Source organism: Vidua macroura, chromosome 1, assembly GCF_024509145.1.
Source record: "Vidua macroura isolate BioBank_ID:100142 chromosome 1, ASM2450914v1, whole genome shotgun sequence".
Taxonomy (NCBI): domain Eukaryota; kingdom Metazoa; phylum Chordata; class Aves; order Passeriformes; family Viduidae; genus Vidua; species Vidua macroura.
In genome coordinates this window covers 152,981,497-153,008,208 of record NC_071571.1, presented here as the reverse complement: position 1 = coordinate 153,008,208, position 26,712 = coordinate 152,981,497, and the positions used below count along the sequence as shown (strand labels likewise).

Sequence of the window (26,712 nt, the reverse complement as noted above, 5' to 3'; positions counted from 1 at the left end):
AGACTCTCAGTCCACAGCATTATCCAGGGCCAGTACAGGTCCTGTACAGATGCACATTTCCCTTGCTTGAAATTTGGGAGATTCCTTGAATCCTTAATCTCGAGGTCCTTCTGACTGGTGGAACAGACAAGTGGGTCCTCAGACACTCCTTCACCTGCCACCTTCCTGAAGGGCTAACTCCTCCTATACCCACATGGAATGGAGGAGTCCAGGTGCTCACACCTGGCACAGATGCAAAGCCCAGACCAGCCTAATAGACCTGGGACAGTTTGGGGGCCCTCTAAAGAACACAACCACAAACCCAAAAGCATGAGTTCCACAGGATGACCTCAATGATGACACCACACCTCTACAAAAGTTAGTCACATCTTCACTCCCCTTTGACACGCACCATCAATACCAGCCTTTGGTTTCAAACACTCACACTTGAAAGGAGGAATGACCACGATGGAAGGGGCAGCTCCTCATGCACAGCACAGCTGCAAAGCCCACACCAACCTGACATTGCTGCAATGAAATGGGGCTCCTCCTCACAAGACACCCACAAACTGAAGGACAAAAGTGCTACAAAATTACCTCACTGATGACAACCATATTTTTCTTGGGCTTCTGTTGTATATTCTGGTTTCTCTGACACACATCACCCATGCCAATGCTCCCAAATACCAAATCTCTCATTAAAGCTGACAGCAAGGTCACACAGACACGGCCTCAAATGCCATGACAGGGCTGAGTTGTGGGGAGGAATACTCTTCCCACTTCAAGACTTGCAAAGTGGTGTGGGAGAAAACAGATATGATAACTCTAGATATGGTACCTCTAAAAAGTTAGAAGGACAACGCTCTTCTTCGGAAAAGTGAATGTCTGCACTTCCTTAACTGCAACTCACGTCTTCTTCTTATCCTGCACCAATTTTCCATTCTAGGTTTCACTCACAGCCCAGCAATGGGACCTCAGAGTGTGACCTTGATGGGCCCAGTTGAGACGAGCGCTATGGATGAACCAGCACAAGACATTGGACAGCAGGGGAGGTGTCACAGGGATTGTTCTGCCATATCCAGCAGGAAAGGCCTGACATATAGACAGGTTTAGAATGTTGGCAGCAGGATAGGGAAGGAGAGAATGGAATAGGATGGAAGGGGACACCCATCACACCCAGCAGACCAGCAATACCCAGATGAGCCTGACGTGGCTGTGGGGGAATGAGGACCCTCTCCACAAGACATCCACAAACCACAGCACAACAAGGCCAGGGGTTGAATTCAGTGATCACACCCTACTGTCCAAAGCTCTGGTCACGTCCACAGCCTTCCTCAAAAAACATCTTCATCTTCAAAAGACTTTGGACTCTAATACTTGCATTTAAAAGCTGCCGACAAGGTGACATGGACACGGACTTTAAACTGGACGTGACACTGCAGAGTTGCAGGATGGAAAACACTCCCAACCTCAGGACTCACCACTCTGAGCCAACCAGGAACTGTGGCCTGCAAAATGCCCCGAGGCCATGGGACAAGGCTGTCCCGCCCCTCCAGAACCTGCATAAAAGCCGGCCCAGAGCCTCTCTCCCTCACACACTTCTCCTGACGCCTTCTCCTTCTGCTCCGGCTGACAAGGTGAGTCTCAAGTCCCTGACCCTGCTGCTCCTGCACCCCTGGCCCTTCTCTTCCAGCACGCTCAGCCCCACCCTCAGCAGCCCTCACATCTCCCCACAGCCCCACAACAGCCTCCACACTCCCTTGCCCTTCTAAAACTTGACCCTTTGAACCCCTACACCCCTGGCCCTGCCTCATCCCTTCTCTTCCAGGCACCCTCCACATCACAGCCATGGCCTGCAACACCCTCTGCCGACCCTGCGGACCCACCCCGCTGGCCAACAGCTGCAACGAGCCCTGTGCCCTGCAATGCCAGGATTCCCACGTCATCATCAACCCCTCCCCTGTGCTGATCACCCTGCCAGGACCCATCATGACCTCCTTCCCCCAGAACACCGCCGTCGGATCCACCTCCTCGGCTGCTCTGGGCAGTGAACTCAGTGCCCAGGGACAGCCCGTCTCTGGTGGATTTGGCTTTGGCCTTGGCTACGGCCTGGGAGGCCTGGGCTGCTATGGCAGAAGGGGCTATGGCTACATCTGCTAAGGGCCCTCAGCACCAGCCCTGACACCACCAGCTCTGGCCTCTGGCAACAGCTCCTGCAAGCAAAGCACCTCGCCTGGTGGCCTCTCTACTTGTACTTCACTCCTGATTCCTTCAGCTTCTTCGTTCTTGTCATTCTCTTACTTCAATAAAGTTCTCTTGCATCACAACCTGAGTTGCTGCCTGTTTGTTTTGAATCCCAGTGGCCTCACATCCTCACCATGTGCAATGCCAGCACTCAACTGTTATGTTGGATGGAAAGGGAGCAAAGAACATTTCTTAGCAAATATATCCCCACCAACCAGTAACAACCAACATTGACATGGCAAACAGGGGAGAGGGGCAACCTTCAGGAACAAGACACAAAGCCATCAACTGGTCTACCAAAGGCTTGGACACAACAATTCTCCCCTGGACACTGCTCAGCCAAAGTCACTCTAGGCCAGCAGGGACTTCAAAAATTCTCTTCCCAGCCATGCTATTGAGTCCTCCCCATGAACAGAGGAATAACATCATGCACTTGGGCAGGAACTCCAGGGTGCAAATGCTTCCATCCCTCTTGGTCAAGCAGTCCCAGAAGGAGCACAATTTTCAGAACTATGGCAATTTTGGAGCTCCCAGGACAGCAACCTCATTATCTCCTATATTCTATGAGAAACCACACACACTGAAAAATTCTTGCCTCCTTTGCCCATGGAATATTGTGTCTTTTCACTTGTGCATGTGCCCCCTTTCCCTTCATATGTGCAGTGCTGACAACAGCTGGGCTCCCACACACGGGTGACACCCCTCTGCCCAGCCTTGTTTCCTCAGACTCCCAGCTCTCTCAGTGTCTCCTCAAGCAAAGATTCTCCAGCCCTTGCAATATCTCATAGCCCTCAGCTGGTCTTTGTCCACTACCCCCTTGTGCTTCTTCACCTGCGGAGGACAGAACTGTCCACACCAATCCACACAGGATCCTGCCAGTGCTCTAAAGAGAGGAAGGGCCACCTCCCCTGACTTCATGGCAACAATTTTCAGAAATCTGTCTTGGACACGGGTGACACACTGGTTGAAGTAATGCCCCACAGCAACTGTCTGGTCTTTTTGTTCTCCACCAGCACCACAGGGCCCTGCTCACAAAAGCCACTTTCCAGACTTTCAGCCCACAGCATGATCTGGGGCCCAGTGCCATTCCTGCCCGGATGCACAACTTCATATTTCCGTTGCTTGAACTTTGATTGATTCCTTTAACCCTTAGTCTTGAGGTCCTTCTGGCTGGTGGAAAGGCCAAGAAGTGCCTCAGACACTCCATCACCTGCCAGCTCTCTAAAGGGGCAACTTTCCCACTGCTTACAAGGAATGGAAGAGTCTAGGGGCTCACATCTGGCACAGATGCAAAGCCCAGACCAACCTGACAAACCAGGGATAATTTGGGGCACCTCTTCACAACACAACCACAAACCCAAAACCATGAGTTCTACAGGCTGACCTCACTGCTCTCCAAATCTTGCTCATGTCTTCAGTCCCCTTTGACGCACACCATCAAAACCAGCCTTTGGTTTCAAACACTCACACTTTAAAAGAGGAATGACCACGATGGAAGGGGCAGCTCCTCACGCACAGCACTGCGGCAAAGCTCGCACCAGCCTGACATGGCTGCAATGGAATGGGGCCCCGCTTCACAAGACACCCACAAAAAAACCCATATGAGTGTCACAAAATTACCTCACTGATGACACCCATATTTTCTGTAGGCTTTTGTTGGTTATTTTGGTTTCTCTGACATGCGTTTTCCAAGAAAATCCTCCCAAATACCAGCTCTCACTTAGAAGCTGACACCAAGGTCACACGGACACGGCCTCAAGAGCAGGACATGACACTGCAGAGCTGTGGGGAGGAAACCACTCCCCGCATCGTGACTTGCAAGGCTGTGTCAGACAAAACTGATATTACGACTTCCACTCTGGTACCTCTAGAGCTTAACCAGGTCAACACTCTTCTTGTGAAAAGTGAATGTCTGTAGTTCCATCAGCTGCTCCTCACACATCCTTTCCTCATCCATCGCCAACTATAGATGAACCAACAGGAGACCTTGGGGAGTATGGGAGACAGCTGTAAATCACAGGAACAGCTTCCCATCTTTAGTTAGAAAGGGCTGGAATATGGAAAGGTTTAGAAATTGCACAACATGGTTGGGAGACTGAAAATATGATGGAAGGGGACACCTGTCATCTCCAGAAGAGCTGCAAAGCCCAAACGAGCCTGACGTGGCTGTGGGGGAATGAGGCCCCTCTTCACGACGCACCCACAAAACCACAGCACACCACTACCACGATGATGATGTCCCACATCTCCAAAGCTCTGGTCACGTCTTCAGACCTCCCAGGCAAACAACTTCAACAGCAGCCTTTGGTCTCTAAAACTTGCATTTAAAAGCTGCCGCCACGGTCATGGCCTCAAGAGCAGGACATGACACTGCAGAGTTGTGGGGAGCAAAACACTCCCCACCTCAGCACTCACCAAGCCTGCAAAATGCCCCAAGGCCAAGGGACAAGGTTGTCCCGCCCTCCAGGACCAGCATAAAAGCCGGCCCAGAGCCTCGCTCCCTCACAGCCTTCTCCTGACACCTCCTGCCCCTACTCCTGCTGACAACCAGGTAAGGCTCAAGCCCCCAAACCTCCTGCTCCTGCACTCCTGGCCCCTCTCTTCCAGCACGCTCAGCCCCAGCCTCAGCAGCCCTCACTCCTCCCCGCAACAGCCTCCACACTCCATCGCCCCTCGAACCCCCACAACCCTGTCCTACCTCATCCCTTCTCTTCCAGGTACCCTCCACATCACAGCCATGGCCTGCAACAACCTCTGCCGACCCTGCGGACCCACCCCGCTGGCCAACAGCTGCAACGAGCCCTGTGCCCTGCAATGCCAGGATTCCCACGTCATCATCAACCCTTCCCCTGTGCTGATCACCCTGCCAGGACCCATCATGACCTCCTTCCCCCAGAACACCGCCGTCGGATCCACCTCCTCGGCTGCTCTGGGCACTGAACTCAATGCCCAGGGACAGCCCGTCTCTGGTGGATTTGGCTTTGGCTTTGGCCTTGGCTACGGCCTGGGAGGCCTGGGCTGCTATGGCAGAAGGGGCTATGGCTACATCTGCTAAGGGCCCTCAGCACCAGCCCTGACACCACCAGTTCTGGGCTCTGGCAACAGCTCCTGCAAGCAAACACCTCAGCTGGTGGTCGTCCTACTTGAACCTGACATTGGATCCCTCCCACTCTCTGCTTCTGTCTAGTCATTCTTTTGCCTAAATAAAATTTTCCTGCAGCAAAGCCTCAGATGCCTCCTGTTCTTATGCCAGACTTCTTGCAACTACACCCAGCACAGATACTTTGCTCCCAGCCTAAAGAGCTGCAGTCTCCCTGACACCATCTTCACCCTCAGAGGGGTGCCAGGACCACCCAAGGAAGCTCCCATTTCCTTGTCCCCTTTTCCTGCAAGTGCCTCGGTTTACCAGGGTTTCCAGGCCATCACATCCCTTTCTGCAAGTTCCTCAGCGGACCCAGGTTATTGTTGCCTTGTCCACCTGGCTGGACAAGTCCCCATTCCACCTCCCTGGGAGACTCCAGGCCAGGATCTCACCTTGTTATGAGGTCTTCAACTGATCCCTGATGGAGATCCTCCTTTCCCCCCTCACTGCAGGGACCCACTAAGGGAGCTTCCAGGGCACCTTCCTCCCTGTTCAGGGTCCCTGGATCATCTGTGCTGGTGACCCCAAGCCACCAACCCTCTGCTCTGAGGTCACACATCACATCCCCATTATGACTAGACTCCCACCGAGTCACTGTGGATTCCTGAGGTGCAGCATGGAGACCTGGCAACAAGGTGCAGGAACAAGCCTGTGACCCTGCTGAGAAGATGGTGCCCCTTGTGCCACCTTCCTGCCTCTTTGCCTCCCAGTTTTGACACTCCAACATGGATTTTTTGGGTCAAAAAGATCTTTGCTCTCCCCAAATTGCTTCTCACTACTGACGTTCACTCTTTCTTCTCCTTTGATGTGTTTTTTTTTTCTCTGTACAAAGGCTCCCGGCAAAGAGGTGAGCTCTGGGCTGACACACGAGTTCAAAGTCTCCAGGGCTATTGGCAGCACTAAAATATTCATCAAAAGCAAATTAAAATAACATCTCTCGAGCAGCTGGAGCCCAGAGAGCCAGAGAACTCCAAGCACAGCTGGATTCAGATTTGGTTCAAAGAAGAAGAGTTTGCTGACGAACAAAGCCCTTCCTTAAAACCAAAACTAAACAGCCCCTGCAGTTGAGCTGGGAAAGGAGAGAGGGAATAGTTTGGAACTGTTTGGCCTTTTTATTTCTCGATTTAGTTAAATAGTGCATTTCCCCTGGTTGGCCTTGAGGCACCAACTTCAGCTCATCTTAAAATAAAGTCTAACCCATAAAAAGACAAATTTAAGTAATCCATGCTCTTATACTCATTCACCTTGGAGTTCATCCAGTTTGACATCAACACTTGGACTGAAACAAGAGCAGGATTTCACCTTCCCAAGGTCCTGGGACATGCCCAAGCAGCCAGGCCCAGCGGGATGTCTGTCTCATCCCAAACCTGCGCCAGAGACGCTCTTTTTGGGCACAGTCAGCTCACGTGGGTTCCAGGGAACACTGGGAGGAGGCTCAGATCCACATCCACAGTGCCCTGTGCCCACATTCCTCTCTCCCATCCACCCTGGGAAATCCAGGTCCCTTGGGTTGCTTCCTGCCCGGTTCTCTGCACTCCATCCGAGAAGACCCCGATGGGTTGGGCTGGAAGAGGTGGCATCTCTTCCAGTGCCTCTCACGATGGGATTCACACCCACCTAGCCAAGATCCCACTCCCAGAATAACCCCAAACCCCATCATGGTGCAGTGGCAGGTTCATCTCCCTCCTCCAGAGGACTGGACTCGACAAGACACAAATCCAAAATGATGGTGGAAAGGACATTCTTGTGCGGCAGCTGCTCCCAATCCGATGAAGAGAGTTTCTTGGAATATCTGTGGCCCATCACCCCCATCCCCATCCCAGTCTTCCCCCTCTGTGCTTTTGGATAATTCCCACTGCCAAAGGGCTGCACATTGTGGGGAGCGACCCCAAATCCCTATGGAAACTGGCACAGGCCATCCTGTGGGACAAGGCCTGGAAAAGGGGTCACTGCTGGTGTGCTGCTCCCTAAAAAAGAGCCGCAAAGCTGGAATTTTAGTAGGGAAGAGATGCTTAGAGCTGTCTCACCTGGGCTCCTGGAGCTTGGCTGCAGCCATAAAGCATCATCCTCGGACAGCTTCCACCTGGGATAGGCTGTACCTGGGAATCTCATACCCATCTGCCCCACTTTCCTACGAGGCACGGGGAGGGCAGAGCAGGGAGTGGGGCTGGACCCAAAACCGGACCCGTTCCAGAGAAATAGGTCACCCACAAGGAAGCTTCGTTACGGAAACGACGCCTCACACGAAGCAGCGGTTCTCCGACAGGATCTGGCAAAGCCACCCGAGCTTTATCCTGCCGGCTGGAAGGTCCTCTGGGATGTCCTCTGGATCATGTCACGCAGACGCCCTGCCCAGATGAGCTAATGGGTCTGCTGCAAGCTTTGATCCTCAAATCCCAAGGCCTTGTTAGATAACATCAGAAGCCTGGGTGATATTTCATTAACAAACGAGTCTGTCCCATGTGGTCGCTGCAACTTTATCCCTTTCCCCTGTGATCCTCCCTCGTGTTCCAACATTTCTTTGGTTAATTAGCCCCAGAATTAGCATATTTAAGCTCCAAAATTACTACATTTAATGCAACACCGTGGTTATTCGAGTGCTGTCACAGCAGCTCTTGGCTGCACCACCTCCCAGCAATTCCTTGGCCGAAATACGGGTTTATCCCTAATTAGTCTCCCAAAACTTGCAGGAGGCAGCAGGAAGATCTTATTCTCCCACCAGCAGGTGGAAAATCTTCCTTGGCTTTTCCCCCCATCCCTGGGATTGTTCAAGGTCATGTTGGAGCAACCTGGCCTAGTGGAAGGTGTCCCTGCCTGTGGCAGGGGGTTGGAATGGGATGATTTTTATTTATGGGAATTATTTTATTCCAACCCAAACCCTTTTATTCCATAATTTCGCCGTGAAGTGAGGTGGAAGCGTGGACGCAGCTGGATCTGACTCACCAACGTGAGGTTTCTTCTTGCCAAACCTCAGTGTCTCGTGGAGGATGCAGGACTGACGTGGAATTAGCTGGCATGGAGAAGGAGCTTCAGCGTCCATCCCTGGCTCCGTGGGTGAGATCAGCCAGGGAATCCTCTAAAACACCAGGTGGGAACAACACCAAGACCCCTGGGAGTGGGATTTTGGAACTGGGAAAGGCCTGGGCACATTCTGGGACTCAGCCAGCTGGGAGAGGGGATGGGCACTTCCAGGGGACAGAGGCACAAGGTGACATCTTTTAATATGCAAAAATGACCCCCCAATTCCCAGCAAGGAGGTCCTCAAGGATTCAGCCTTCCCTGAGACTTTCCCAGAGGAACAGGGAACATTTCCAGGTCTCAGCCAGGAGAAAAGGAATGAAAAACTCTCATTCTATCGCTCCTCGACACTGGGGCTATCCAGGGCTTTGGCGGGAGGACTGTGGGAGTTCCTGGCTGGGTCTCCCTTAATTCCACTTTCAAAATTTTAATTTAGAGCAAAGCCCTGCTTTTGCTTCGCAAAAAATCCCAAAGGAAAAGCCAGCTGGATGTGGGGGTGGAGGGGGTGCCTTCAAAACCATCCCCCACACGCAGGAAAGCTCTGCTCATTTTTAGTCTCGGCTTAAGTGCATTAAAAGTGATTAAAACGTTTTCACATCGAAATCCCTTTTGATGAGCCCCTTTGGGGGGGGTCACCTAGGAACCCCCTTTCCCTGCACCCCCTTCCTTTCCTGCAGCCTTTTCCTTGCTCCTGCACCCCTTCCCATGAATTCCCTTAAAACCCTTTCCTTTCCTTTCCTTTCCTTTCCTTTCCTTTCCTTTCCTTTCCTTCCCTTTCCTTCCCTTTCCTTCCCTTTCCTTCCCTTTCCTTCCCTTTCCTTCCCTTTCCTTCCCTTTCCTTCCCTTTCCTTCCCTTTCCTTCCCTTTCCTTCCCTTTCCTTCCCTTTCCTTCCCTTTCCTTCCCTTTCCCCTGTACGTGCATCCCCTTCCCATCCACCCTTCCCTGTCCCTGCACCTCCATTCCCTTCTCTGCACCCCCATTCCCTTCCCCTGCACCTCATTTCCCCACCCGCTTCTCTTCCCCTGCACCCCCTTCCCTTATCCCTCTTCCCTTCCCAAAATCTTCTCCCCTGCTCCCGCTCATTTCCCCTCCTCCTGGGCACGGACTACATTTCCCGACGAGCCAAGCGGCAGCGCCCCATGACGATTGCGGAAGGAGCCGAGCGCAGCCGAACCCTCACCGGGCCGAGACGAACCGATTCGAGCGAAGCCGAACTCAGCCGAGCCCCTAACGAGCTGACCCGAGTGAGCCCGAAAGCAGCCGAGCCACCACCGAGCTGAGTTCAGCCGAACCTAGCCGAGCATCCACGAAGCGGCCACGAGCAGACCCGAGCACAGCCGAACCCAGCCGAGCCTACACCGAGCCGAGCCGCGCGCAGCCGAACACAGCCGAGCCCCCTCCGACTCAACCCGAACCCGCACCGAGCCGAGAGCAGCCGAATTCAACCGAGCGGATCCGAGCGCACCCGAGTGGCCCCGAATCCAGCCGAGGGTGAGACGCGCCCCTCACCCCATTGCGGGACATTTGAGGGGAGAGGAGCCCCCCCAGACCGGTGGGGACGAGAAGCGGGGGGTCCCCAAAGTGGGGGGACAGGACGGCGGGGAGGGCAGGGGGACGGGAGGTTGTGGGTTGGGAGGGGGGACGCGCTGCGGGACGGGAGGGTGTGCGGGGAGATGGGGGTGCAGGAGTGGGATTTGGGGTGCAGGGGAGGTGGGGAGGGGTTAGGACTGGGTTCAGAGCTGGGATTTGGGGTGCAGTGCTGAGGTTTGAGGGGCAGGGGAGGCTGGGGATGCAATCCTGGGTGCGGACCTGGGATTTGGGGTGCAGGGAAGGGTTAGGTTGCAAACATAGGACCTGGGGTGCAGGGGGAAATTTGAGGTTCAGGGGGAGATCTGCAGTGCAGACCCGGGGTGCAGAGGGAGATTTGGGGTACAGAAGGAGAACCTGGGGTGCAGGGGGAGATTTGGGCTGCAGAGACAAGACTTGGGGGTTCAGGAGTAGATCTGGGATGCAGCCCTGAGGTGCGGGGGGGGGGATCTGGGGGTGTGGGAGGCGATTTGGGGGTGCAGAAGGAGATTTGGGGCACACACCTGGGGGTGCAGGTGCCCCTCCCTTTCCAGAGGCTGGGCCAGTGCCACGTGGCAGGTCTGGCCCTGGCCCAGGTGGCCTCCAGCTGAGGAGTTTCAGCCCCGTCACAGCCAAACACGCCCCTTTTTGCCCAGAAACGCAGAAATTTCCCCCCAAAACCCCCATCCCACCCGCCTGGGCTGTGGGGGATGCCCGTGGGTGCCCGCACCAGGGTGGTCCGTGCAGGGGTGATCCCAGCTCGTCCCCCCGGCTCCTCCCTGCAGGGTTTTGGCCATGACGGAGGTGACCAAGCGCATCCTGGTGACAGGTGGCACCGGCCTGGTGGGCAGAGCCATCGAGAAGGTGGTGGCCGATGGAGAGGGGCGGCCGGACGAGGAGTGGATCTTCGTGTCCTCCCGAGACGCCGACTTGACGTGAGTCGGGCTTTTTCCCTTGGAAATTTGCTCTACCAACCCCAACAAACCCCAGAATTTCCCATCCCTGGACTCGGTTTTTCCTCGGAATCTCCCCAGTCTGCTCTGGTGACCCCAAAATTTCCCATCCCAGAATTTGGGTTTTCCTTGGAAAGATCCCAATCTGCTCTGTTGACCTCACCCAATCCCAAATTTTCCCATCCCGAGGTTGGGTTTTTCCTTAGAAACTCCCCAATCTGCCGCCACCGAACCCCAACATTTCCTCTTCTAGGATTGGATTTTTTCTCGGAAACACCTCAATTTGCTCTGCTGACCCCACTGAATCCCAAAATTTCCCATTCCAGGAGCAGCTCCGAGACCAAAGCCCTGTTTGAGAGGCACAAGCCCACCCATGTCATCCACCTGGCCGCCATGGTCGGAGGCCTTTTCAAAAACATCCGCTCCAACCTGGATTTTTGGGTGAGCACCCACGGAATTGGCACTGCCGGGATCCCTGTGGGTGCTGCGCTCCCTAAACTGGGATATGGGCACACAAGGATGTGGCTTGCTTTGCTCTCCTGGAGCCAAACCGGAGCTCCAGTGGTTTCTGGAGTTATTAATGAGTTGTTGGTGAAGGGATTTGGGGATCCTCGACCCCACAATGTTGATAAATGCCCCTTTTCCCAGAGGACAAACATCCACATCAATGACAACGTCCTGCACTCGGCCCACGAGTCAGGGGTGCAGAAGGTGGTCTCCTGCCTCTCCACCTGCATCTTCCCGGACAAGACCACCTACCCCATTGACGAGACCATGGTGAGAATCCCCATTCCCACGCAAAATCCAGGGAAAGTCCCTGCCCTGCTTAATTTATCTGCTCTGATGTTCCCAGATCCACAACGGGCCGCCTCATAGCTCCAACTTTGGCTACTCCTACGCCAAGAGGATGATTGATGTCCAAAACAGGTGAACTGGGGACAATGGGAGCAGCCATTGGTTTTCAAGGCAAGGGGAATCCAGTGGGATTTCCAGTTGGAAGCTGGGGAGATACCTGGGCTCAGCAGGTGAAGGTGCTGCTGGCCGGGGTTTTTTTGGGGGCACATCAGTGCTGGAGGAAGGGGCTTGACAGCCCACCCACCATGCCTTCCCTGCTCTCATCCAGGGGTTATTCCGAGCAGCATGGCCGACGCTTCACCGCCGTCATTCCCACCAACGTCTTTGGGCCGCACGACAACTTCAACATCGAGGACGGCCACGTCCTGCCGGGGCTCATCCACAAGGTCTACCTGGCCAAACGTGAGGGTGGCAGGACTTCCAGGGATTTTCTGGGGAGAAATGAGGGTTGTTTTTTTTTTCTTTCCCACCTGCTCTGTGGGGTGGTTAGAGGTGGCTCTGGTGGTCATGGCTCCTTCCTCCTTCAGAGTCCGGCTCTGCTCTGACCGTCTGGGGAACGGGCAAGCCCAGGAGACAGTTCATCTATTCCCTGGTAGGTGTGGCCTTGGGAAGCAGGGAATGGGGCTGGAGGACCCACTGGCAGGACCCCAGAGGGGTCTGAACCCCCCCCGGCTTCTCCTGGGCCATCCCCAGAGTTGTGTCCCCTTGGGATGGGAGGGCTGGGGGACGTCAGTGACCCCTCCAAGAGTTGTCTGCTTTTCCACAGGACCTGGCCCGACTTTTCCTTTGGGTCCTGCGGGAATACGATGAGGTGGAACCAATCATTTTGTCAGGTAAGCCCTGGCTGCCCCCAAGAAGTCCCCTCTCCATGAGGGAACAGCCACGATCTTTCCCTTCTCCACAGTGGGAGAAGAAGATGAAGTCTCCATCCAGGAAGCGGCAGAGGCCATCGCGGAGGCCATGGAATTCAGGGGAGAGCTCGTTGTATCCTTCACAAAAGGTTAAGCCCCTCTTCCCACCAGCTCCCCTGGGAGATTCCATGATCCAGAGGATCCTTCCCACCAAAAGAGCAAAAGCAAGACCTGTTCTTCCTCCTTAATTCTTCCCATCCCAGTTTGACGCCACCAAGTCCGACGGGCAGTTCAAGAAGACGGCCAGCAATGCCAAGCTCCGGCGGTACCTGCCCGGATTCCAGTTCACACCTTTCAGGAAAGGTGAGGTGGGGGAGTCTGCAGGAGACACTGGGGGTCCTACCCCGTGCCATCAGCCTTGGTGGCATTGAGGTGGTCCATCCTTCCTGGGTGAGGAATGAAGGTGGTGAAACTCCTTGCCCAGGGAGGTGGTGGTTTCTCCATCCCTGGAAATATCCAAGGTCAGGTTGGATGGGGCATGGAGCAGCCTGGTCTCTTGGGAGGTGTCTCCTTGCACGGTGGTTGGATGAGAAAACCTAAAGAAGCCCCTTCCAACCCACCCTATTCCATGATTCTCTGACCAAAATCCATTCCAAATCCCTCAAACTAGTCCCATGATTCTCTGACTAAAATCCATTCCCAGTCCCCCAAACCCATCCCATGATTCTCTGAGCAAAATCCATTCCCAATCCCCCAAACCCATCCCATGATTCTCTGAGCAAAATCCATTCCCAATCCAAAAGCCCATCCCACGATTCTCTGACCAAAATCCATTCCCAATCCCCAAACCCATCCCATTTTCTCCCTCCCCAGCTGTGAAGGAAACCTGTGCCTGGTTCAATGCCAACTATGCCAACGCCAGGAAGTGACGGCACCGGGACTGGCACCACCCGGCACCGGGATCGTCCTCTTCAACTCAGGGTTGTCCTTTGCTGGGGCAGAGGACAGGGCTGGGGGTGGGGTGACAGTGACATTTCCAAAGTAAAAATGGGAGCCCGGGGAGCAGCTCCCACATTCCTGCCCCACTGCTGGGAGCGGCGCAGGATGCCCAGGGCAGGGGGGGAGGAAAGTTGGGGCATCCCAAAAAGATCCCAAATCAAGTGGTAGGAGCCAACTGTGTCCAAGAGGGTGGTGGCTCTGAGCTGTTAATGAGCTACACTAATTACCTGCAATTAGGTGTAGTAAAGGGAAGGCAATCGGGATTCCAGGGCATGGAAATGGCAGCAGGGAATTTGCTGCTGCTCTTGGCATGTGGGGATGATCCCACAGCCCCCTGTCTCAGGATAGGAATGGGAAAGACTCCAGCTGTAAATGTGGCATTTATTAAAATATATGCAAACAGCATAAAACTGGTGGGATAATGAACATCTGCCCTGTACCCACATCCAGTGGCATCCTTAGGGTCCATGATCTCCACCAGGATCTGGAATAGCCATAAAAAGAGTTAAAACCCCTCAGGGAGGGCGTAGAGGGTCAAAAATGGTGGGAGGAATCCATGGCCAAGCTACTGCTGGTGGTGTGGATGTGACAGAATTCCTGCCCGGGAATCGCTTTCTTCCGGCACTGCTGCCCAGCCCTGGTGAGCCCCTGGCACAGGGACCTACAGAGGAGACACCCATCAGCACCCCAGGAAGCCACCAGCAGTGGGGTCTCCCCCTGAGGTGACACCAAGACATGGAGAAGGGACATTCTGGGTGGTTGGTGCTCACATGTTGGCCCTTGGGCTGCAGGGTTTGGGCTCCCAGAGCTTCCCAGCATCCATGAGCGGCTCCAGTGTCACCTGGTTTGGGAAGAAGGGGGTTCCTGCAGATGTCCCTTGTCCCCTGGGGTGCCTGGGCCATCCTTCAGGACACCCTATTCCACCCCAAATTCCTCCCTGTATGTCATATCCCCAGCTCTGTCTGTCTCCCAGTGGGTTGTCCCACCACCCAGAGGTGCCACCATGGTGAAGACACCCCAACCTTGGAGGACCTGACCCTCAGTGAGACCCAGGTGGCCCCCAAGAGCAGGTTTTGGGGGACAACACCAACATGGGGACATCCCACTCAGCACCTTACCCCACATGAGCTTGGTGTTGTCCTCTGGCCACCGGGGTTGGGTGACACCTGCCGTGTGAATTCGGGAATGTCCCTGGCCACCTCTTGGGGCTGCTCCAGGTGTGAGGGGTCTGCAAGAACATGGCAGGGGTGGGGATACCCTCCCAGTGCTCCTGTCCCCAGGCAGAGGATGGGGACACTCTGGGGTGGTGTCACATGCCCTGGCAGAGCTTGGGGACACTCTGGGATTAACACACGTGTCCCAGCACAAGGTGGGGACGTGTCAGGGTTTCGGATCCGTGTCCTACAGCCACCACACCTCCCACCTTGTGGGCACCTCTCATCTCGCAGGCAGCTCATCTCCATCCTGTCCAGCTCCTCTTGCAGCAGCTCCATATCACATTCCCTGTGTGGGAAGAAGGAAAACCGGACTCCTGTCACCTTGGTGGCTTCTGTGTCACCACCACCACGTAGACATGCACCTCTCCAGCCTCTCCACACCCTTCTCTGGGCAGAAATAGGTCAGGGAGTTGGGAAGAGGTGCCCAGAAGCCATAGGAAAGCCATCAGGATACATCCTGTCCTTTCCTGGAGACCTCTGCCAAATGGCTCCAGGATGGGACACCCAGGGATGGGACATTGAGCAGAAACAGGACATGGAGTTGGGATGAGATGCCCCAAAACCACAGGAAACCCATCCAAGATGTGTCCTGTCCTTCCCTGGAGACCTCTGCCAGATGGCTCCAGGGTGGAACACCCAGGATGGGAAATTCAGGATGAGGCACCAAGGATGGGATGCCCAGGATGGAACATCTGAACAGAAATGGTGCAAGGAGTTGGGATGAGGTGTCCAAAAGCCATAGGGAGGCCACCAAGATGTGTCCTGTCCCTTCCTGAGAACTTCTGCCAGATGGCTCCAGGGTGGAAAATCCAGGGTGGGACACCAAGGATGGCACCCAGCAGCTCCCAAGGGTTCCATGCCACCTCCTCAACCATCTCCTACCTCTCCGGCGTGGAGGTGAGCCGGTACCGGGGCTCTTCCCGAGGAACCACTGGCCGGATCCTTCCGGCACCACGGCAGGCAGATGCCAGCAGCCAATGCCCTGTGGGAAAACGAGAGGGTGGGAGAGGACAGAGCTCCCCCTCGGGTGGTGTGTCCCCAACCACTGCCCCCACACTCGTCCCCACCTGCCACAGCAAGGACCAGGAAAGTGGAGATCGCTGGGATGCCGAGGGCGCTGGAAGCGAGGAAGAGGAGGAGAAAGATGGCCCGGAATGACGCCGGCACCAGTGGGAGAACCAGGAGCGTGAAGTATGAGCCGTATGGGACGCAGGAGGAGGTGGCACTTTGGCTCTGACCTGTGGGACGGGGAAGAAGAGCCTGGTGTTGGCACCCATCAGCTCCCATCAATCCTCCAGCCCCCCTTCCCGCTCACCACCCAGGTCAGGGATGGCTTTGAGGTGCTCCAGGTGCTTTTCCAGCTGGCTTCGTGCATCTTCCAAGGCTGCCAGCATCAGCTCCAGGCTCTGGTTGACCCTCCGCAGCTTCTCCATCACTTCCTGAAGGACCAGGATGTTGTCTGCATATGAAAAAGATGGATACAGCAGTGGGATGAGCCAGGGGAGATGCACCCCGGTGTGAAAAATGGGATTCCATGAATCCCATTGGAATGGGATTTGCCGTGTTCCCACCTGGTTGGGGACGAACGTCCTGAGGTCTTTCCTGCTCCTGATGGAGGTTGGATGGGACAACCTGGTGCCCTCCCCGGAGCTCCGCAGCCCCACGGCTGCTCACATTCCCTGTGAGGAGGTAAAAGAGGTCGCATCAATCCTGAAGTGGGATATGGGAATGTTGCAGCATCCCAACGCTGGCTCGTACCCATCCGGTGGGCGATGTCCTGCACGAGCTGGGCCACGGGGGTCTCATTCAGCGCCAACCTCATCCAAGTCTCCCAGAGCTGCTCCTGAGGTGAATATTTGGGGGGTGATGATGGGGGAATGCTGGTTTTCCCCATGGACACCCCAAATGCACCCCTGGGTACTCCCAGCACGGGATGGGAAGACAGAGGAGGGGGTTTGGGGACATAAAGTATGGAAAAAGCTGCAAACTCACCCCAGAACTTGGCCTTCACCCCCCCAAAAACCATCCCTACACCAAACAAAGAGGCTGCCCAGGATGAGGAATCCCAGAATCCAAATTTCCCAGCCAGAGGGAGTCCCACAGCCACGGGACAGTAACAGGAGTCCAGGTGTGACATCTCCTGGGATGTGGCTTCATCCTAGAACTGGCTGTCACCCGTGGTTGTTGTGAAGGGGATTTGTGGGGGGAACCCCAGCTCTGGGGGCGGGTCCCCACCTTCTCTGAGAAGGCAGCGAGGCCCAGCGACCCCAAAAACCCGGCAGTGGCGCAGAGGAGCAGCACAGCCCGGGAGCTTTGGAGCAGCATGATGGGAATGGAGAGGGTCCTATGGGGAAAAGAGGGTAAGGAAAAGCCCGCCATACTCATGGAAAAATTACAGGACCCCCCTCCCCAAATTTCAGGGTCCCCTCCACCAAGGGAACCTCCCCTAGTCCCAGGGATGCCAGTGGGTGAGGAGCACCCTGGAGTGGGAAGCAGCTCCTACATCCACCGACAAATTAGGGGACACCCCCTCGGAGGGTACCCCCCACAAAACCGCGGATGCCGACGGGTGGGGGACCTGTGGGGCGAGGAGCGTGGGGAGCACCTCCCACATCCACGGACAACTTTGGGGGACCTCCCCCACGCCAAATTTACTCCCCCACCCCCATGGTGGGGATTCCCCCCGTGGCCCTAAAGGTGCTGGGGCACCGCTGAGCACTGCGGGGAAGGTTTGGAAAGGTTTGGGAGCAGCCGGGAATTCCCTCCAGGACCCCCACGCGTGGACCTGCGCTAACCACGTGGCGCCGGCGCCTGCGCAGTTTCCCTTCCTTGCTCCTTTCACCCCGCCCCTTAAAGGCGGATCCACCAATAGGAGAACGGGGTGTGTCTACGCGAGGCCAATCAGCGCCGGGGGTGTGGCTCCGGGGGCGTGGCCTCGCATAGCGATGGAGGCGTCCGAGCTCTGGGTCGGGTTCGTGGGCGCCGGGCGCATGGCCGGGGGACTCGTCCGGGGGCTGCTGCAGGCGGGTACGGCATGGGGGGAGACAGGAGGGTCCGTGACACACGGGCAGGGGAGGGGACATGGGGACAGTCCTGGTCTGGCGCCTTCCCGGCGTCCCTGCGCGTCCTGCGGCGCGGGGATGTGTGGGGGGACATGGGGACAGCGCTGGTCTGGACGCTCCCTGCACTCCCTTCCCTGTTGTCCAGTGGAGGGACATGGGGACAGTCGCGTCCTGACCCGTTCCGAAAGTCCCAGCCCGCCCCTGAGTCCCTGTCCTCCAGTGCAGGGACGTGAGGACAACCCTGTCCCTGTCCTCGTTCCCAAGGTCCGAGCCCTTCCCGAGGTCTCTGTGCTCCACTGGAGGGACATGGGGACAGCCCTGCCTTGGCCTGTTCCCAAGGTCCCAGCCCTTCCCCGGGTTCCTGTCCTGCACTGGAAGGACACGGGGACAGCCCTTTCCTGCTGCTCTCCCCCGGGGACCCTGCTCGTTCCTGGTGTCCCTGTCCCCCAGATTAGTGTGGGGACATGGGGACAGCCCTTTCCTGCTGCTCTCCGCCGGGGACCCTGCTCTTTTCTGGTGTCCCTGTCCCCCAAATTAGTGTGGGGACATGGGGACAGCCCTTTTCTGCAGTCCTCCCCAAGGTTCCTGCTCTCCCCAGGGTCCCTGCCCTCTGTGAGGTTCCTGTCCCCCATATCAGTGTGGGGACATTGGGACAGCCCTGTCCTGCCTCTCTCCCTGACATCCCTGTCCCACAGATAGTGAGAGCACAGCCCTGTCCTTGCTCCCCGTGTGTCCCAGATTGTCCCTGTCCCATAGCACAGTGTGGGGACAGCCCTGCCCATTAGGGCCACCTCCATTGTCACTGCACCCTGCCACAACTGGTGCCAGCCACCACAGCAGGATCCATCCCCAGCCCCCTTTGCTCCATGTCCCCCTTTGGGATCGTGCTGGGATTGGAGGAATCACATCCCAGTGGAAATTGGGGTGTCTGGGCTGTGCTGGGGTGTCTCCCCCCAACCCTGGGGCCACCCTGGCCACTCACCCCCATTCCCTGTGTCCCCCAAGGGAAGGTTCCAGCCAGCAACGTCCTGGCCAGCGCTCCCTCGGACAAAAACCTGGATGCTTGGCGGGTGAGTGGGGCCAAGGGGGTGGGAGATTTTGGGGTGTCCCTCACTGTGGGGTCAGAGCACCCTTTCCCCCACACTGGGGGTTTGGCTCATCCTTCCCAGGTCTGGGTGAGATCCAGGCAGAGCCTCGGTGGCTTTGTGACCAGAGCAGGTCCCCAGGCCGTGTCCCTGCCTCTGGACGTGCCGTTACCGTGGGGGTGCTGTTTTTGGGATGCTGTTTTTGGGGGTGCCGGGCTGTGATCCCTCTCCCTGTCCCTGGGCAGGAGTTGGGCTGCCGGACCACGCACTGCAACCTGGAAGTGGTGCACAGGAGCACCCTGGTCTTCCTGGCCACCAAACCCCACATCCTGCCGGGTGTCCTGGAGGAGATCCGTCCTGCTGTGGGGTCCCACCACGTCGTCGTGTCACTCGTGGCCGGTGTCACCATCCAGACACTGCAGCGGGTGAGACTCCTCCTTCTCCTTTTTCTTCTCCTCCTTTTCTCCTTCTCCTCCTTCTCCTTTTCCTTCTCCTTCTTTTCTCCTTTTCTCTTGCTCCTCCTTTTCTCCTTCTCCTTCTCCTTTTCTCCTCTCCTGCTCCTCCTCTCCTGCTTCTCCTTTTCTCCTTCTCCTCCTTCTCCTTTTCCTTCTTTTTTTCTCCTTTTCCTTCTCCTCTTCTCCTTTTGCTTCTGTTTCCTCTTTCCTTCTCCTCCTCCTCTCCTTTCTTTTTCCTCTTCCTCTTCCTCCTCCTCCTCTTCCTTCTCCTCCTCCTCTTCCTCCTCATCCTCCTCCTTCTCTCCTCCTTTTTCCTTGTCCTCATCCTGGTTCTCCTCTTCCTTCTCCTTCTCCTTCTCCTTCTCCTTCTCCTTCTCCTTCTCTTCCTCTTCCTCTTCCTCTTCCTCGTCCTCCTCCTTCTCCTTTCTCTCTTCCTTCTTTTTCATCTCTCATTCTCCTCTTCCTCCTTTTCCTCCTCCTTCTCTCCTTTCTCCTCCATTTGCACCCAGGCCCACGCAGGACACACCGCTGCAGCCTTGTCCCCACCCGGCTGCACCTCCAGCTCCCTCCCCATGCTCCTCACTTCTCCACCAGCCTGATGGGTGACACCCTCCGGTGTCCCCAGTCACCCTTGGGTACTTCCCAGGGCTGGCACCCCTTCTCCCATCCCCATCTTTTCCCAGCTCCTCCCGCCCTGGACCAAAGTGCTGCGGATCATGCCCAACCTGCCCTGCGTGGTGCAGGCAGGGGCCATGGTCTTCTCCCGGGGCAGCAACGCGGGTGACGAGGAAGCCGCGCTCCTCAAGAGCCTCCTGTCCTCCTGCGGCCTCTGCGAGGAGGTCCCCGAATCCTACATCGACATCCACACCGGGCTCAGCGGCAGCGGTGTGGCCTACGTAAGCCAGCGGGACAGGGGACACTGTCCTGGGATTTGGGGTGCCCCCTCCCCTTGCTCCAGGCTCACCCCTGGGTGCTCCCCTCTTCCCAGGTGTACCTGTTTGCCGAGGCGCTGGCCGAGGGCGCGGTGAAGATGGGAATGCCGGGCGCCTTGGCCAGCAGGATCGCGGCGCAGACGCTGCTGGTGAGTCCTTGCCACACACCGGCATCGCCCCCCTTCCCTCCTGCCCCTGGGCTCCACAACATCCGTGGGGATGAGGGAGGAGGTGCTGGATGCCGCTCTGCCTCGGTTTCCCCTCTTGGAAGCAAAAATGAGGCCACCAGAAGGACGAAGAGCATGGCGGTGGGAACAGTCCCTCGCCATGGGGGTGTTGGGATGGTGATGCCATCCAACCATGGAAAGGGGAGTTTGAGAAGTCCCAGATGTCACCTTCTGGGTGTCCTGGTGTGCCGTAGGGTGCAGCGAAGATGCTGCTGGAGACAGGGGAGCACCCGGCCAAGCTGCGGGGGGACGTCTGCACGCCCGGGGGCACCACGATCTACGCCCTGCACCAGCTGGAGAAGGGAGCGCTCCGGGCCACCGTCATGGATGCTGTGGAGGCGGCCACCAACCGGGCGTGTGACATGGCCAAGGACTAGTGGATGAGCCCCTTCTGGGACAGGAGGGGTGATGGGGACCAAAGCGAGCTCCTCTGAGGAGTAAGATCCTGACATCTTCAATGTGGATGAGGGTGGGAGGTGGTGTGGACACGTGTTACCTCTGCAGGGCTGGAACCAAATAAACGTGGCCAGAGCAATGGGGGCTGTGGCTTTTTGTGGTCCATGTGGCCCCTGGGGGGCTGTGGAAGTCACCACTTCCGTGGGGAGGTGACATCCATGACTTCCAGGGATGGAGCTGGTGCCACGCTGGCTCTGTGCTTGCTGGGGATAGTCCTGGCACCAAGGTCACCACAAGGATGAAGCTGGTGTGGGATGTGCGGCACCGGAGAGAGATTTTTGGGAATGAGGTGATGCCAGTTTAACCCTGCTGGGGCTGGGAGAATGGCTGGATCCCTATGGTCAGAGCCACATCCATGAGGATGCTGCCCACGTTCCGGAACTATGGGCAAGAGCTCAACCAGCCACAATCCCTCCCTAGCACCAGGGAATGGGATGGAAGCCCTGATCTGCTCCCATCTCCAGGAATATCGAGGGGGTAGAAACTCAAACTTGCCCATCAGGAGAGGATCTGAGCCTTTTGCACACCCTAATTAAGCTCTACTTGCTTCCCAGCACCTGCACAGATGCAATTAGAGATGATTTGGGAACTGCTTTGAGGATGAAAAGGTTTTTTCCGGGCAAAACATCACTGGTGGGAACATCTGGATGCTGAGCCCTGACTTTGGATAAGGGCCTGGAGTGCCAGGACACTGGGAAAGGCTTCCCACTGCCAGAGGACGGGGTTAGATGGGATATTGGGAAGGAATTCCTCCCTGGGAAGGTGGTGAGGAACTGGAATGGAATTCCCAGAGAAGCTGTGGCTGCCCCTGGATCCCTGGAAGTGTCCAAGGCCAGGTTGGAGCAACCTGGGATGGTGTAAGGTGTCCCTGACCACAGCAGAGGTTTGGAATTTGATGGCCTCGCAGGTCCCTTCCAACCTAAACCGTTCCATAATTTTACATTCACAAACCAGTTCAAAGCCCTCCACCCCAGCACCTTCTGCTGATCTTTGCAACATTTCTGTCACACAACTGAAGCCTCCTTTCATTCACAAACTCCTGTTTGAAATGAGCCACATCCCAAGCTCCAGAATATTTTTGTGGGGTGATTTTAGTGTAAAAGATGATAAACAGGAATGTGATTTTACATGATTACACTCCGTTGGCGTGGAGAAGGCCACACTGAGAGGACACAACCCCCTGGTGCCACCCCAAATTCCCTCTGGGATGGCTCCATGTGACAGTTCAAAGACGACAACCTCCACATGGGAATAAAAATCCATTTAATTTCCATAAATTCTGCAGCGAGGAGACAAAGACCCAACAAGTAAAAACCCCCACCCGCCCGCTGACATGGGACACAGCAGCACTGAGGAGTTCATTTAATTTCCCTCTTCCAGTAATTCGGCTAAACACCCTAAAATTTCATCCAAATCAGGTCAGGAGCTGCTAAATTCCTATCAGATGCCTCCAATATTCCAAGGTAGTGCCAGGAGCCCTCCCTGCTCCAACCTCAACTCTCCCAAAGGTGTCCTCCAGCCCCAGCCACCCCACAAACCCTGTGAGGAACACTTCAACCCCCATCCCTGGAGCCTTCGGCTCCATGAGGATGCTCGGATGATGGTACCTGGTTCAGCAGGTCTCCATGGTCCAGGTGTTCCCAGCTGTGATGGGAATCATGTTGGTGACTCTCCCTCGTGGATGCCACCCAAGTGTCCCTTTCCCAATCCATTACCTGAAGGAAGCTGTCTTAAACCAGCCCCAAACCATCCTGGTTTAACAGGATTCCGTTTCGGCAGTGGGAAGGGCGTCACCAGCCTCTTCCAAGGTGGAATATTTCCCCTGCAGCACCTCAGGAGTGGCCCATGAGCTGGCTGTGCCCACCTCAACCCTGCTCTGGGATTTGTCAGTGTAACATCCCCCATTATCCCATGGACACTGAGCAGGTCCTTCCCTCGCCCCTTCTCCCCATGGAATTGGGGGAACTGGGCAATGTTGTGGGGGGGGAACATCCACCCCCCTTTCTGGCAGTGCCAGTGACCAGGGGCCACAAGGGACGTAAAAAATAGCACCTCCTAAAAATATTTAGGTAAGGAACAACCCTGGAATTGGAGTTGTTGCACAAAAATCCCCTGAATTGTGACCCACTGGCATCTGGGCTCTCTGATCCCCAGGGAGTTACGGTCACAGAGGGGCGAGTGGCACCTCCACCGCCATCCCCCCTGGGACAACTGGGGTGTCCCCAGCTCCGTGGCCAAAAAGTGGCGGTCACCCCTGGCCTAGGATTGAGGGCTGCGGCCGCGGCGCAGCCGCTGGGCCATGGAGATGAGGGAGCGGAGCTGCACCAGCTTCAGCGGCCCCACTTCCCGGGGGTCCTGTCCCTCCAGCCAGCGCAGCGCCGTCTCCAGACCCTGGATGGCTTCCCGAGCCGTGGGCAGCAAAGGGTCTCCCCCTTCCCCAACCCTTTTGCCACCAGCTGCTTCCTCCTCATCCTCTTCCGCCCCGCAGCCCTCGGTGCCTTCCTCCTCGGCGTCCTCCTCGCCGTCATCGTTCTCCTCCGCACCTGGAGCTGCGTCATCCAAGTGCAACCAGTCGGACACTTCCTCGGGAGCCAAGCGCTTGAAGGCCAAGGCGGCCAGGTGGGTCAGGTCACTGAAGACCTTGCTGTCCCCTCTGCCTTCCTCCCCTCCCGGGGGGTCCCCGTGCTCTTCCTCGCCGGGCTGGGGCTCGAAGGCGGCGCGCAGCCCCAGCAGCCAGCACTTCTCGATGGATCCGGGCGGGATGAGATCCCAAGAGAGGCCAGCCAGGTACAACATGTCCTTGAGGAGGAAGGAGCGCACGAAGTCCGCGGGACTGCCGGGGCCGCCGCAGGACACGGCCAAGCGCAGCAGTTCCCGCTTGTAGAGCTGCTTGAAGGCCGACACCACCCCTTGCTCCAGCGGCGCCGGGATTCGGCCTCCTGCTCCAGCCGGGCCACTCCCGGAGGCACCCTTGGAGAGGAAGAGCGCGCGGATGGACCCATCCGGAGTCTGGAGCGGTGGAGAATCCTCAGCCCCCGCTCCCGAGCGGGACGGAGCGGAGCTGAGCAGCAGCACGGCCTTCTGCTGCAGGCAGCTCCGCCGCAGGTACCGCTTGACCCCCGGCACGAAGTCCTCGAAGAACCAAGCCCGCAGAAGCGCCGGCGCCAGCCGGGCCTCGGGGCTGTAGCGGTAGCAAGCCGGGAATTTCTCCTGGTTGTGATGCCGGAGGCTGGCGGGATCGCGGAGACCCCCGACCACCAAGGGCTTGAGTTTGTGGGAGCCGGTCAAGTTGGCGGCCAGCAGCACCGTGACGCGCTCGCCGCGGGCCGGACGCCTTGCCGTGATTCCGGCACCGGGAAGAAGCTTCCAGAAGAGCCTGGTGATGTTGGCGTTGTAGATCTGCTCATCCCCGTAGCCGCCGGCATCGGGCAGGACCTCGGCGCGGGTGGCCGGGGCGCGCTCGGGCTCGGCGGGGAGGCCGCCCTCGCCGTAGATGCGTTGGCTGGAGATGCCGTGGCGCTTCTGCCAGCGCCAGAACCAGCCGTGGCTCGCCTTGAAGGTGCATTCGGGCCCGTAGATCTGCCGGGCGAAGGCTTCCGCCTGCGCCTGGATGAGGGGTCCGGAGAGCGGCACGCCGTGCTGGCGCAGGGCGAGGAACCAGGCGTAGACGGCGCGGTCGATCTCCTCCTCGTTGGCCAAGCGCATCTTCTTGCGCTGGGTGCCCACCTCGCCGCCGAGCTGCTCCAGGAACCAGCGGAGCTTCGCCTCGTCCTTCAGCCACCCCCGGAGCGTGCCCCCCGGCACCCCAAAAGCCCGGCACACCGACGCCTGGCGCTCGCCCTTCTTCACCCTCTCGATGGCCTGGAGCTTGTCCTTGATGGAGTAGGCGCGGCGAAGCGACATCTTCACCGACACCCCCCCGGGTGATGCGCTGCTGCCTCCACCTCCACCACCTCCTCCTCCTCCTCCTCCTGCCCGCCGCCCTCCCGCCATTCCCCCGCCCTCCTCCGGCTCCCCCTCGGGCATGGAGCGACCCCCGCGTCCATGGGAATGGGGGGCGCGTTATAACCGGGGAGGAATGCGGGGATGGGGTGGGGGGGGCGCGGCGGCGCCTTTGTCTCCGCTCCGGTCCCCCGCATGCGCGCACCCCACCGCAGCCACTAAGTTGCGCCGCTCCCCCGCCGCCGCCTCCCTTTTCTCGCCAAGTTGGATTCTTCCTCCTAGCTCCACCAGCGCTTCTGGGTTGTACCACTCTGCGAAAAGGGGGGAGAGCGCGCCACCCCGCTGCCCCTCCCACCACGTCGCTTTCCCCCTTGAGCTGTTCCACTTGGCTTTCACGGGTGGGAGAAGAAGTGCGCGGAAGGAGACAACGCGCCGCGCGCACAGCGCGGAGCCTCCTCTGCCCCGTAACGCCCCCCGTACAATGTAGGGGATCATCCTGGCGGAGGCAGGGAAGTAGCGTGGGGGAAGCAGCGAGGTGTCGCATCCCCCTTTTCGCAGAGTGGTACAACCCACGGGCGTTAGCGGAGGCACGAGGACGAATCCAAGTTGTCAAGGAAAAGGGGGGTAGGCTCATCGTAATAGTTACGGGGAGGTGGTTCGCGCATCCCGCTTCCACCCCCGCCGTGATATTCCACATGTCCCTTTTATTGTGGGGGGGACAGGCCCCGCGCTGTGCGTGTGAGACGCTGTCTCCCAGCAGCGCGCCCCCTTCGCCACCCCCCCCCACGCGCCACGTGTGGTACGCGCCTCCCCCATAACCCTCCGCGCGGCGCACGCCGCCCTTCTTTATCCCGGCGGCGGCCAAAGGGAGCGGAGGGGTCTTAAGAGGTCAACGCTGCCGGTGAGTTCTGGTTTCCAGCCCCCTTCCAGTCCCCTGGAATCCTTATACCCCCCAGTTAGGGTCCTTTATCCCTCTCCCTGAGTCTCGGTAATGGGGGTTTCGGGGGTCTCCGGAGCGTCCTTTATCCCTCTAGGGCGGGAGGTGGTGGGGGGCCCCTCTTGATATATGGGGGGGAAGGTGCTTAGGGGGCCCTTGAGGGTGTGTTGGGTTCCTTTATCATTTCAAAGTCCGCAAGAAGGAGATTGTGGTCACCCCTTTCATTCTCTTTAGCGCACTTTTCCCGCGGAAAGAGGGATTTGGGGCTCTCCTCATAGGGAATGAGGCTCCTTCCCTCACAGTGGTGGGAAGCGGGAGTTTTGGGGCTCCTTCCTTTTATGTTGGGGTCTTTGTCCCTGTTAAAACCTCAGAAAAGGGAGTTTGGGGCTGTTCTCCCATTGTCTTTAGGGTCCATTCTATTCCTCCAGAGTCCTGAGGGAGAGGATGTGGGGTGCTCTTGGTTTTTGGGATAACTTTTCCATGCCTAGAATCCTAGGGAATACTGGGGTGATTTCCCCCACCCTTTCCCTGCGTTTTCGGTCCCTTTTCCCTTAGTAGGTCTGAAAAGGGGGTGATGGGAGTCCCTAAGAGTCCTGAAGGAAAGGATTTGGGGGTGCCCTTGTTTCTTGGGATTACTTTCCCCACTTTAAATCCCGGGGAACGTTGTGGGGTGACACTCCCCACTGCCAATGTTTCAGGTTCCTTTTCCCTTAAAAGTTCTGGGAAGGGGCATGTGGAAGCCCCCTCCACATTCCCTGTGGGGTCTCTCCTCCCCTCACACCCCAAAAGAG

The 26,712-nt window shown here is 57.2% G+C and overlaps 7 protein-coding genes and 1 pseudogene across 12 annotated transcripts in view; 4 read left to right on the top strand and 4 right to left on the bottom strand.

Annotated features, from left to right (window-relative positions):
• Positions 1-4,949, bottom strand: part of LOC128819028 (feather beta keratin-like) — a 93,900-nt pseudogene extending 88,951 nt beyond the window's left edge.
• Positions 1-5,906, bottom strand: part of LOC128819137 (feather beta keratin-like) — a 68,953-nt gene extending 63,047 nt beyond the window's left edge. For both annotated transcript variants that reach the window (XM_053999093.1, XM_053999100.1), the window contains exon 1: positions 5,758-5,906. The gene's annotated coding sequence lies outside the window, so the exon portion shown is untranslated. The remainder of the gene's footprint in view (positions 1-5,757) is intronic.
• On the top strand, positions 1,397-2,284 carry LOC128819266 (feather beta keratin-like). Its single transcript, XM_053999319.1, has 2 exons — positions 1,397-1,616; positions 1,808-2,284. Exon 2 carries the CDS (start codon positions 1,828-1,830, stop codon positions 2,137-2,139), a length of 312 nt encoding a protein of 103 aa, XP_053855294.1. The 5' UTR covers positions 1,397-1,616; positions 1,808-1,827; the 3' UTR covers positions 2,140-2,284.
• Positions 4,321-5,278, top strand: LOC128819247 (feather beta keratin-like). The gene is made up of 2 exons (XM_053999280.1): positions 4,321-4,774; positions 4,941-5,278. The coding sequence occupies exon 2, from the start codon at positions 4,961-4,963 to the stop codon at positions 5,276-5,278; it is 318 nt and encodes a 105-aa protein (XP_053855255.1). The 5' UTR covers positions 4,321-4,774; positions 4,941-4,960.
• Positions 5,907-9,747: 3,841 nt separating the features above from the next.
• Positions 9,748-14,018, top strand: GFUS (GDP-L-fucose synthase). 4 transcript variants are annotated; one of them, XM_053978286.1, is made up of 11 exons: positions 9,769-9,875; positions 10,736-10,885; positions 11,230-11,344; positions 11,552-11,680; positions 11,757-11,830; positions 12,027-12,144; positions 12,249-12,350; positions 12,525-12,591; positions 12,663-12,742; positions 12,873-12,972; positions 13,483-14,018. In XM_053978286.1, the coding sequence occupies exons 2-11, from the start codon at positions 10,746-10,748 to the stop codon at positions 13,536-13,538; spliced, it is 981 nt and encodes a 326-aa protein (XP_053834261.1). In that variant the 5' UTR covers positions 9,769-9,875; positions 10,736-10,745; the 3' UTR covers positions 13,539-14,018. The 4 variants fall into 4 exon arrangements, with proteins under 4 accessions (XP_053834279.1, XP_053834261.1, XP_053834271.1 ...); XM_053978296.1 differs by having other exon boundaries at positions 9,786-9,875; positions 12,027-12,160; positions 12,286-12,350; XM_053978304.1 differs by lacking the exon at positions 13,483-14,018 and having other exon boundaries at positions 9,748-9,875; positions 12,663-12,758; positions 12,873-12,960.
• On the bottom strand, positions 13,970-17,269 carry LOC128807715 (protein brambleberry-like). 2 transcript variants are annotated; one of them, XM_053978266.1, is made up of 10 exons: positions 17,061-17,269; positions 16,584-16,668; positions 16,397-16,504; positions 16,141-16,284; positions 15,893-16,063; positions 15,708-15,807; positions 15,032-15,111; positions 14,727-14,836; positions 14,379-14,449; positions 13,970-14,269 (listed from the first exon to the last, which is right to left on the bottom strand). In XM_053978266.1, the coding sequence occupies exons 1-10, from the start codon at positions 17,208-17,210 to the stop codon at positions 14,143-14,145; spliced, it is 1,146 nt and encodes a 381-aa protein (XP_053834241.1). In that variant the 5' UTR covers positions 17,211-17,269; the 3' UTR covers positions 13,970-14,142. The 2 variants fall into 2 exon arrangements, with proteins under 2 accessions (XP_053834241.1, XP_053834250.1); XM_053978275.1 differs by having other exon boundaries at positions 15,043-15,111.
• Positions 17,270-17,738: 469 nt separating this feature from the next.
• Positions 17,739-21,123, top strand: PYCR3 (pyrroline-5-carboxylate reductase 3). The gene is made up of 6 exons (XM_053994584.1): positions 17,739-17,852; positions 18,893-18,957; positions 19,218-19,397; positions 20,111-20,323; positions 20,416-20,508; positions 20,781-21,123. Exons 1-6 carry the CDS (start codon positions 17,771-17,773, stop codon positions 20,961-20,963), a joined length of 816 nt encoding a protein of 271 aa, XP_053850559.1. The 5' UTR covers positions 17,739-17,770; the 3' UTR covers positions 20,964-21,123.
• Positions 21,124-22,294: 1,171 nt separating this feature from the next.
• On the bottom strand, positions 22,295-25,016 carry TIGD5 (tigger transposable element derived 5). The gene has a single exon (XM_053994572.1). It carries the CDS (start codon positions 24,943-24,945, stop codon positions 23,302-23,304), a length of 1,644 nt encoding a protein of 547 aa, XP_053850547.1. The 5' UTR covers positions 24,946-25,016; the 3' UTR covers positions 22,295-23,301.
• Positions 25,017-26,712: the final 1,696 nt, after the last annotated feature.

Excerpts from the sequence above, each read along its gene's own strand:
- LOC128819266 (XM_053999319.1), top strand. The coding sequence starts at position 1,828 with ATGGCCTGCAACACCCTCTGCCGACCCTGCGGACCCACCCCGCTGGCC.
- LOC128819247 (XM_053999280.1), top strand. The coding sequence starts at position 4,961 with ATGGCCTGCAACAACCTCTGCCGACCCTGCGGACCCACCCCGCTGGCC.
- GFUS (XM_053978286.1), top strand. The coding sequence starts at position 10,746 with ATGACGGAGGTGACCAAGCGCATCCTGGTGACAGGTGGCACCGGCCTG. Across the intron at positions 11,345-11,551 it reads GCTCCAACCTGGATTTTTGG|AGGACAAACATCCACATCAA; the intron begins GTGAGCACCCAC and ends CCCTTTTCCCAG. Across the intron at positions 12,973-13,482 it reads GTTCACACCTTTCAGGAAAG|CTGTGAAGGAAACCTGTGCC; the intron begins GTGAGGTGGGGG and ends CTCCCTCCCCAG.
- LOC128807715 (XM_053978266.1), bottom strand. The coding sequence starts at position 17,210 with ATGAGTATGGCGGGCTTTTCCTTACCCTCTTTTCCCCATAGGACCCTC. Across the intron at positions 15,808-15,892 it reads CCTGGTCCTTGCTGTGGCAG|GGCATTGGCTGCTGGCATCT; the intron begins GTGGGGACGAGT and ends GTTTTCCCACAG. Across the intron at positions 14,837-15,031 it reads AGATGAGAGGTGCCCACAAG|ACCCCTCACACCTGGAGCAG; the intron begins GTGGGAGGTGTG and ends ATGTTCTTGCAG.
- PYCR3 (XM_053994584.1), top strand. The coding sequence starts at position 17,771 with ATGGAGGCGTCCGAGCTCTGGGTCGGGTTCGTGGGCGCCGGGCGCATG. Across the intron at positions 19,398-20,110 it reads CCATCCAGACACTGCAGCGG|CTCCTCCCGCCCTGGACCAA; the intron begins GTGAGACTCCTC and ends ATCTTTTCCCAG. Across the intron at positions 20,324-20,415 it reads GCGGCAGCGGTGTGGCCTAC|GTGTACCTGTTTGCCGAGGC; the intron begins GTAAGCCAGCGG and ends CCCTCTTCCCAG.
- TIGD5 (XM_053994572.1), bottom strand. The coding sequence starts at position 24,945 with ATGTCGCTTCGCCGCGCCTACTCCATCAAGGACAAGCTCCAGGCCATC.